This window comes from Pyxicephalus adspersus, chromosome 7 (assembly GCF_032062135.1).
Source record: "Pyxicephalus adspersus chromosome 7, UCB_Pads_2.0, whole genome shotgun sequence".
NCBI classification, from domain to species: Eukaryota; Metazoa; Chordata; class Amphibia; order Anura; family Pyxicephalidae; genus Pyxicephalus; species Pyxicephalus adspersus.
The window spans coordinates 3,042,987-3,053,960 of NC_092864.1; the positions used below are offsets into that span (position 1 = coordinate 3,042,987).

General features: G+C 39.9%; 1 protein-coding gene across 1 annotated transcript in view; it reads left to right on the forward strand.

The window, feature by feature from the left end:
- LOC140334682 (uncharacterized) overlaps positions 1 to 10,974 on the forward strand; it is a 28,596-nt gene that overhangs the window by 4,274 nt on the left and 13,348 nt on the right. The window contains exons 5-9 of the mRNA XM_072416923.1: positions 2,917 to 3,086; positions 3,740 to 4,064; positions 6,123 to 6,128; positions 6,638 to 6,807; positions 7,466 to 7,525. Of these exons, the coding sequence (XP_072273024.1) occupies positions 2,917 to 3,086; positions 3,740 to 4,064; positions 6,123 to 6,128; positions 6,638 to 6,807; positions 7,466 to 7,525 (731 nt within the window). The remainder of the gene's footprint in view (positions 1 to 2,916; positions 3,087 to 3,739; positions 4,065 to 6,122; positions 6,129 to 6,637; positions 6,808 to 7,465; positions 7,526 to 10,974) is intronic.

Below are 10,974 nucleotides of genomic sequence, written 5' to 3' on the forward strand. Positions count from 1 at the left end.
TTAGGTTGCTTTATTTCCACCCCTTTTTTAAATGAACCCTTCTAACTCCAACACTTTCAATAAACAAGTATTAAGTTCATATAGAAATACAGTGAAACCATAAATAATAAGGTTACATCAACTATATAACAATTAACAACAAAATTATAGGTCTTCAAAGGCAACTCTCCCTCACTGAAGCAGCAACTCTCACTCACTTAAGGTGCTTTTGGGGGTCTGCACCCCCTGTAATTGACCCCAGCTGCACCCCTCTCTACTGACTCCAATATGAAGACCTCCTTGAGGTCCCCTTTTAATATCCATCACCAAACAACACACCCTTTATCTTTAAATTGAGGAGATATCACACCAGAGATGACTCTCCCACTTCTTTTCTCAGATCCAATGCTGCTCCTGGAGGACCTTAACTGCCACCCCATTTAAATACTCAAAATTACCTCCCATCCCCCAGCCTCCTGAAGGGCGGGTGGGTGGTCAGCTTTTCTTTTTCTAAAAGAACCCTTTTCCTGTTTTTCTTCCTTTTACCCTTTCTACACTCTTTTCTCACCATTTAGCTTTAACCACTCCTTAACCGGTTTCCTCACCACTCCCATCCCCCAGCACCTGACCATGATTTTCACCTAACTCTTTCCTCACCAGCTTAAGACGTTACTGTTTGGCCAAACCAGAACTCATTGCTCTAACAAATATTCTCTTATCCATATGGGAAGCTGTGTAGACCCAAACTTCTCACTCTTTAGAAGATACATCAGCCAAATCAGTTTATTAAAAAATAGAAAAAAGTTTCAAAAATAATAATGATTTACTAAATAACCCAACAGTGCTAAATCATCTTATTTAAGAAACCCTCAATACATCCCTCAATGGAGATGTAGGATTTACAATCAATGATGATATTTTGTGAGATGTTGTTCGAATTCAGGTCGTCCTGATGTTTGACCCAAATATGGCCATTTCAACGGCATTAGTTACTGGCATCTATAGCTGGATGTAGTGCATCTTTAATGACACCCCAGAGTGTGTAATCCAAGTGTGTAATCTGAAATTTGTAATTGAATGTAGAAGAACATGTCTTCTTCGTTACCTCGGAACTGGGAAGTGGGACAGCAGTCCCTCTGTATAATTTGGGGGGATGAGATGGGAGACCCAGTATGTGTAATGGGAACCGAGAGGTCCTGGATGACCACATTGAGCCAATGAAGTTATTCAGCTCAGCAGACGTTCGGAGACTTCTCCATAACAAGTATGAGGCCGTTTTCGAAGACTCCATTCAAAGATCCGTCAAAAAACAATTTGCAAAGGAGTGGACCGCTTTGTTAACTGGGATCTAGAGCTGAGTACTGGGCAGGCGGCATCAGTTACAGCATGAGGAGGAGGCGGTGGGCCCTGAGAAGGAGCAAGGACAGCATTAGAGGTTGAGGCCATCACCCATATGGACAGAGTAGAAGCTGTAGCTATTGGAAACATGAATGGATCAACGAGATTCCAATCCTTACCTACCTACTATGTAGCAAAACCACATGAAAGGGAATGGGCTTGGCAGAATCAGCGGGGAAAGAAGACCCTGTTGAGCTTGCGTCTAGTCTAGCATCTAAATCTGGGTACTGGGCAGTGGGTAGGTGGCAGCAGTAAGAGCAGGAGGAGTAACACAGCCATCCACACTACGTCTCAGGGCCTGCCGCTTCCTCCTCATGCTGTTACTGCTGATACCTGTCAGTACTCCATTCTTAAAAATGGTACCAATGGTTACCAATGGTTAAAAATGGTTACCAATGCGGTCCCCCCTCCGTCTCAGTGCCCACCCCCTCCTCCTCCTGGTGCTGCCACCTGTCACTTGTAACGTATAACTGAGCTGTGTAGCTGGCTAATTTTTGGACTGAAAGACCCCCCTCAGAGACCTCTGCCTGTACTCTGAAGCCTGTGTATGGCTTGTAACAGGGCAGTGAAACCTGGTGGCTAATTTGTGTACTGGAGGAACCCGCTTGTGGCCCTTTCTGCCTCTACTCGGTGGCTTATATGTTCCCTTGACCGCCCTATAAAATGGCCTTGACAGCAACATAAAAAGCCTTCCTTATTTATTTATTTTTTTTACATATAAAGTGTTGTGCAGAGCTGGGGGAGTCTTGACATGTCTTTTTAATTGTATTTATAGGCTGTAGAAGCTCTCTACTGCCCCGAAAAACAACAGTTCACCTGAATAATTTTGCTCTATTCAACCGAATAGATGACTAATGACTAATATCAGTCAAATCAAATAGAGAGCTATTCCACCAACACTAATGTAGAGTGACATTTCGTGGGACACAGGATGCTTAAGATGAATGATGACATTGTATGCTGTGCATAATGTTTGATGATGAGGTCCTGAAATGGCCAATATACTACTACCCAGTACCGACATTCAAATACCCCCTGATATACTTAACCCTTTCTAACTTAAAAAATGTTTACTGCTTCCTTATATAAGTCATGAACATTTAAAAAAAGCTTATACCTTATATTTATTAGATAATCTACGCTTACCATGTATCCAAGATGTTTCCTAGAATTTGTATATACTTTTTTAACTTAAAATGCCATTAAAAGTAGAATTGCAGTGTTTATTCCTACCACTAGATGGTGCTGTGTCCTCATGCATGGTGTGTAATAAACACGATGAAAACACAATGCCATCTACTGGTGGCCAACAATAATCCTCAAAAGATCATTCTTTAAACATGTGACCCAACATAACCAATTCAAAACTACAAAATGCTTTATTCTGTACAAAGGAAGAAAAAGGTAGATTAAACCCACATGATTTTAATTTCTTTACCGCCACTACTTAGAGAAGAAGGAGCCAAAAGGTGATCAATGTAACAGGAAAAGCTCAGTTTGATGGTTGGATAATTTACTTAATGTATAATTTATTTACAGTGAATCTCCCGAGCCCCAAGACTCTGCAGGAGGCCCAAATCCCCCTGATTGATACAGAGACGTGTGACTACCTCTATCATATCAATTCTGCTGTCAGTAGTTCGACTCCTCAAATTCTGAGTGATATGATCTGTGCGGGATATAGAAGCGGTGGGGTAGACTCCTGTCAGGTAAGTTATAGGATGAAAAATTATTATGAGATATTGTACAGAGATTCACAAGTGAGGAATCAACAATGGCCTTCTTTGATATTTCTACAATTACTTTTTTTTTATCCTTTATTCATCAAATAAATCAGATTCACAAAAAAGTGTATCCTAACCCTGAAAGAAAATTGTGATATATTGAACCTCAGCAGTCCTTAGATATGAGGCTGTGTTAGCTTTTTTTGTTGATTCTGCCAGTAACACACTTCCTGTCCTAGGGTGACAACATTCACTCAAACTGGTGTATATAGACAACAAAAACAGGACAGAGCTACAGAACACATACAGAATACATAACACAGAGGGATCCTTAGACCCTGAGGAAAGCTAAGGACTGACAAGTCTGCTTGGGATTTCAATATCTCGGAAGCACGGTTGTCAGTTTGAATAGGAAGCCAGGAGCTGATTGGGGTTCTGTATGGTTCATAGGAATTTTTCTGTAATTGCAAGGTTTCTAAGATGCAATGGGGAAATTACATTGCAGTGTATTGAAGAGACGAGCTAAACATATATTTCAACATCTTTTGGTATTATACGGATGGTAAACACATTCAGCTGCAGTTCTTCTGCAATTCTATTATTGGGAATGAATTCTCATTTTTATTTCTTATTTCCAGGGAGACTCCGGGGGTCCTCTGGTCTGCTCCCATGATGGACAATGGTTTTTGGCCGGGCTGGTGAGTTGGGGAGAAGGTTGTGGAAAGGTGAATCGTCCTGGAGTGTACACCCGACTGACTACCTATCAGGACTGGATTGTTACGAATGCTCCTGAGGCAGAAATGAATATGGTGAATGTCAGCTTCAACAGTGATACCAATGTCACCAGTACCACCAAAGTACCCAATGTCACCAATGTCACCAGTACCACCAGGGTACCCAGTGTCACCAATGTCACCAGTACCACCAGTGTACCCAATGTCACCACTGTGGGAAAACAAAGAGGTAAAAGTTTTCAGGTTTTTTGCCATGTAGTTCTTACTTAAGAACTCAAATGTGTATGCCTTATCGTTCACTGGTGCTCTCCCCAAATTCTACGTGCAGATTGGATAAGCTGTGAGAAGGTGCAGTGAGTTTCTGGCAGTGAATGTAACAGACGTCTACTAACACCTTTAAATAATAATAATCTTCACATTTATTTAGAATAAAAATACAACCTACATGGAGATTATTTGCAGTTATTCTTCCTCTCTGCAGAATGCGGAAAGCCTCAGGTGGCCAATCGGATTATGGGAGGGCAGAATGCCCAGGCAGGGAACTGGCCATGGCAAGTGAGTTTGCGCTACTATGGGCAACACTTCTGCGGTGGATCTCTCATCAGTGAATCGTGGGTGGTCTCTGCTGCCCACTGTATTACCAGGTTGGTAATGGCTAATCTATTGGTATGACATTGTTCTGGGACTCCAGTTGTCTACCTTTGTCATGTGACCTCAAAAAAATATAAAGTCACGGCTCAATGGGCTTCCAGCAAATGTTCTGTACTAAAGTTGATCCTAAATTTTGGACTTCTTGATATTTGCACGTCTATTAATTTGGAATGATTTAAATATGAATTTTAGTGTTATTTTTGTTGTTTCTCAGTAAGCAAAAATCAGTAATTTAGATGAAAAAGGTGATAAAAGGCTTATCCAAAGGCTGCCTTTCCCAATATTTACTTACTGAGCACCCCCAGCTTGTCTGCCAGTGCCAGCAGGTCCTAAACTTACTGTTGTAGTATTAGAACTTTTAAAGGAACTGGATATAGCTGGGTTCATTTATATATTTATTATTATTATTGTTAGTATTATTAAATAGGATTTATATAGCACCAACATATTACACAGCGCTGTACAATAAATAGGGATTTCAAATGACAGACTAATACAGACAGTGATATAGGAGGAGAGGCCCCTGCCCCCAAGAGCTTACAATCTAGTGGATTATAAGGCCATTATCATGTTAGGCTCGTCAGTGTTGTTTTATTTTGACCAAACTGGAAGCTATGTAGACCAAAGCTTTTAATAGATGAGCTATATTAGCCAATTAAACAGTTTCTTACAAAGTAGATAAAGATATAAACAGCCACAAACCTCTATACACACAGAATTCCTAATGACCCCCTAAATGAGCCAACACAGGGCAAGTAGAGAATATTTACCCTCCGCTGAGGATCATCTTACCTTATTATACAGTATACCATCATTACTTCTTTATATCATGCATATGTGAGATTTAGGATGCGCTTTTGTAGGATGTAGGACGTGATATTGTGTACGCTGGATGTTTCATTTATAAATACATTTAATAAATGTATAAATCAATAAATGTATGAATAAATTCAAAATACATTAAAAAAGGTATAATGTAACAAATAAAAAAATATATAAAACAATAGAAGCCAAAGAACAACTTCTCAATACAATAGTAGTTGGCATACTTGCATACAACACGATAAACTGTACAGATCAAACAGGGACCAGCATGGAGAAATGTATAAAATACAAATCAGATTACCTTACAGAAAAACATACAGAGAGTATTTCTAATATTTTAGTAGCTTAGGAAAGAGGGCCCATTGTAAAGCAATAAAAATGTAAACAGTTATCAACTTAGGAGGAAAGAGGAATAACAATTACAAAAGAAAGTGTGGAAGATAAAAGAGATTAAAGATCAAGACCAAAGATTAATAAAATACAGTCCAAAGGCACATAGAATTATTCTTAGTTTAGTTCTGCTTTACGCAGCAAATTAGAATAATCACAAAGCACTAATGTTCCTTCCACAGGGGTAGAACAATTGACCCAATACAACCAACTCAAAAGTACCAAATACTTTACCTTAAAAGAATGAAAAAGATAAAATGACTAAGCCCAGGTGGTTTTACCTTTTCCCACCTTAAATAAGCTTTTTAAAGGTAATACAATGTGTTTATTCACATTTATTTTATTGGTGGTACTATTATTTACAGACACATTTAGTTTCCTAGGTTTAAAGTTGATTAATTGTAATTTCCTGTTTTTTCAGGTAAAGGTAGGCACCTTGGTTTGTATTCAAATTGGTTTAAATTCAAGTGACTTAATCTATGATATTGACGCAATCCATACAGACTTATCTCCCTGAGTGCCAGCAAAGTTTTTACAAATGAGTTCATGGGCAGTCAGCTTAATCCAGTCTTTTCTTTTAAGCCCAGTTCATCGTGGATCTCTCCCTGGGGTAACATTATCATGCAGCTGGGCAGTCCCTACCCTGGAATGAATGGTGCTCATATGTCAGTATTTTAACTGCTAAATCCATCCAAGAAAAGTGAAAATCTTTGTGTAACACCCCCTCTTCATTATCACCACCAGCATACTCACTAATATTGACCTCATTAGCTTTTCTATCACTACTTCCTCCATTAAAGTAGCACCAAACAACCCCGGAACCTACATACTGTGTACATATTGTACATATTGTGTGATAATACCTACCTAATTGTATAAGGGAAATGCTTTCTTGAATGGACGGATAATTTAAACTGTTGAATAATTTATTTACAGTGAATCTCCCGAGCCCCCAGACTCTGCAGGAAGCCCAGGTTCCCCTGATTAATACAGAGACGTGCGATTACCTCTATCATATCAATTCTAATGTCAACAGTTATGTTCCTAAAATCCTGAGTGATATGATCTGTGCGGGATATAGAAGCGGAGAAGTAGACTCATGTCAGGTAAGTCGTAGAATAAAATATTAGTATGAGATATTGTGCAAAGATTCACAAGTGAGGAATCCAACCATTGCTACCTAACATGTTCACTTTTACATTTTTACATTAGCTAATTTTTTATCCATTATTTATAAATAAATACATTGGATTTACAAAAAAGTGTATCAAAGACAAAACTGTAACATATTGAAGATCAGCAGGTCTTGGATATTGAGGCTGCATTAGTTTTTTTAGTTGGTTTTCACCAGTTGATTCTGCCAGTAACACATTTCCTGTCCTAGGGTTCACTCACTCACACTTGTGTATATAGACAACAAAAACAGGACAGAGCTACAAAACACATACAGAATACATACCACAGAGGGATAGGACTGTTTAGTTCCTGAAGAAAACTAAGGACTGACAAGTCTGCTTGGGATTTCAATGCCAGGAGCTCAGGTTCAGGTTCAGGTTCAGGACGGTCCATACGTATTTTCCTGTACTTGCAGTGTCAATAAGCTGTAATGGGGATATTGCATGGCTCTTTGTTGAAGAGATGGGCTGAACACACACTATAACATCTTTTGGAATTATACAGATGGTATAGGTATTCAGTTTAATTTCTGCCAATTTTAGCCTAGTAATGGAGCTGAATTCTTGATTTTTATTTCTTTTTTTCCAGGGAGACTCCGGTGGTCCTCTGGTTTGCTCCCATGATGGACAATGGTTCTTGGCTGGGTTGGTGAGTTGGGGAGAAGGTTGTGGAAAGGTGAATCGTCCTGGAGTGTACACCCGATTAAGATTCATTTTATGTTATTTGTTTTACTTTAATCCTTATCCTTGGATGGAACACTTGCTGCATTTTAGGGCTAGTTTATGTATATATCTGTAATTAATACATACCTGATATGGATATTCCACCTATTTTATGTCTGACAACATCCAGTGTTTCTTGAATTATTTACCATGGGGGAACCCTTGGAATAATATTCAGGTCTTCAGTAAACCCCAGCTATATTTACTATATCCACAGCTCGCAGTATACTAGTGTGGTGGGTAAATGAGAAGAATGTCATCCTTACAGATAGCCAAAAAGATCACTGGTGTCGCCTAAACTGACCTAGGAGGCGAAAATTGCTCATTACTCAAGGAACTCCAGCAACCTCTGGAGGAACCCTGGTTGAAAAACACTGCTCTAGGCGATATTTGTAGAAAGTTGAACAATGCCTGGGGTTATTGTTGTCAGATTTATTGACATGACAAGCTCTTATCCATACTATCTACAGCCTGGGGATATTGTTTGCAGGCTATGGTTGGATTCCACCAGATTTATATGGCAGGAGAGGACCTTAGTTCATACATTGGTTTTTCCAGACAGATTTGTCCTAAAACTAGACATTCACTCCAATCAAATACAACGAGGAACAGGAATAGCCTAAACCTGTACCTAATGTCTTCCTTATAAACATATAAACAACCCTTCACATTTAAATTGCTGTGTACTCGTAGGAATCACCTTCTGAATCGTGGCACCTCTTGGATAAAACAAATACATAATAAGTTTTAGGACCTAACAGGTTCCTGTGACACCCCAGAGACAGACCTTCCCACAATACAATTCCCCTTTCTCCAGTGACAGACCCCCCACCCCACATGACACCCTTCACCAATTACAGCCCCCCAGTAACAAATTCTTTAGTGAAAGNCCCCCTCATCAAAAGATCTACAATGAAAGCCCCCAAAATAAAGGACCACCCCACCCCACATGACACCCTTCACCAATTACAGCCCCCAATAACAAATTCTTTAGTGAAAGACCCCCTCGTCAAAAATCTACAATGAAAGCCCCAAAATAAAGGACCACCCCACCCCACGACACCCTTCACCAATTACAGCCCCCCAGTAACAAATTCTTTAGTGACAGACCCCCTCGTCAAAAATCTACAATGAAAGCCCCAAAATAAAGGACCATCCCAACCCACATGACACCCTTCACCAATTACAGCCCCCCAGTAACAAATTCTTTAGTGACAGACCCCTGGTCTGTGGAATAGTGAAATTTTTATACATTGAATGATTTATACTTATTTCCTTTGTCATATAGAAAATTCACCTTCTATACTCTTATAAAGAAGCAGACTTGTTTCTCTGAAATAGGTTGAGATACGGGTTCTATAGGAGTCAGGGGATAAGCATGTGAGCTACCTTGGGTCCCTAAGGGCATTCATATTAAATAAGATGGATTATGATGTAAATTTGTGTATGTGATCATGTATCAAATATTTGATGAAAATTTTATCCATTTGCTGTTAAATAAAAATGTGCAAAAATAATAATGTAAATATACTCTTTGTTTGTTAATTAGAAGTGATAGAAGAGTTTGAAGAAACCGTCTCCTTGAGCTCTATCAATGCAATGTCCCCATCCTTCCTCTGTCAAGGTGGATTATGTAAGTTTTCTTTTCTGTTGTCACTGGTTTGAAGCTGTTGAAGTCTAATAAATCCCGCTCCTCAATAATGAATAAAAATAAAAAGGTTTAATATCCATGTCAGCTCTAAAAAAATAAAATTATCAATCAACTTTTATTTCCCTATCACACTTTCCATCTCCCATTGGAGGAGAGCTTGGTGTGAGCACCATGGGCTCTGTGTTGTACCAATTCATAGAGTATAAAAAAAGGAATAAAAAAACACAACCTTCACAGCACCAATCTACCACTACATTGTACTAGAAAACATCTGGAACCTTCTTTATAGAGTCAGATAATGTTGTAATGGAAATTATTTTTTAATTAGTTTTGTACAATCTATTCATACTAAACAAGTGGTGCCCAACCTTTTTTCATCCGGGGGTTGCTGTTGACATTGGGATAAAAATTGCGGGCCACAATCCAAATAAACCTTAAAGATGTATGATTGGTGCTGCAGCAATAACATTTTAGGGGGAGTTAGCCACAGGAGTCCCCCAAATATTCTACGTTTTATTACATGTACAGCTCCCCTTTCAGGAGAAATTGGGACTCAAAGAACATAAGCAAATATTTCTGTGACAGGGCACCATGGTATGGTAGGAGTGATATAATTTTACTTTGGGGGGGGTAGCCAGCAGAATCACCCACTTACCCTACATTTACCTTTCTCTATTGGTAAAGCAATATTAGGTTTCACAGAAGGTAAGTGGCCAGCTATGGGTGACAGGGTAGCACGGTATAACAGTTATTGTTTTTCATATCTTGTGATACTGCCATAGTGATGGAATTTTAGTGAGTCCTGCACTTGAAGTTACATTTCCCTTTTGTTACAGAGAAAATGGGTTTCATAGAGAGTAAGGTGATAGCTATGTGTGACAGGATAACATTTTAATGGAGAAAGGGGGGAAACATAAGGAGTTTCCTACTGGCTCCCACATTTCTAGTTGCCAACATCACTCCAGAGAAATTGGGGTTCACATAAGGTAAGTGGCCATCGAGGGACTGAGCGCCTGGCAAACTGCCTATTTCACAGAGCTGGACACTTACCTTCCGTGAACCCCAATTTTTGCAGCTGCAGATTTGACTGCATGCGCCAGTGAGTGTTACTGAACGTCTCCCCCGAGCCCAGGCTCCATGCCACGAGGAAGGGGTAACAGCATCACAACCTTACCGCCAACATGAATGCAGCCTTGAAGTTTTGTGCATTTTAAGGGGAATCACATCGCACAAACAATTGGCAGTACCCTAATGTTCATTGCCATAAGAGTGGCCCCCAAGGGGGTCCCCAACATGCAACCTCACTTAATGTGAAAATATCCCTGATGGTGCTTAGGATTGTATGCTTGTGACCCTATGGCAACTTGTTACATGTAGAGGGCTTACATTTGGTTTAATAGCAGTTATTAGGGTCCCCTGGGTACCCTAAAAATTTCACATTTCTATGACAATCAGTGAAAGAGATATACCGTATTTTTCGGACCATAAGACGCACTTTTTTTCCCCCAGAAGTGGGGGAATGTATCCTTCCCAGCTGCTGTCTCGTCCCCCCTGTATCGCCCCCCCCCTCTGCCTTTTCTCCTGTCTCCTGTTCAGCGCGGCCAGAGTGACTGTCTCCTGTATCTTGCTCCCAGCGTCCTCCCACTCTCAGCATGATTGGCTGACAAAGTCATGCTGTGTTCCCTGAATAGCGTGCTGAAGATCACTCACAGCACACAAACACA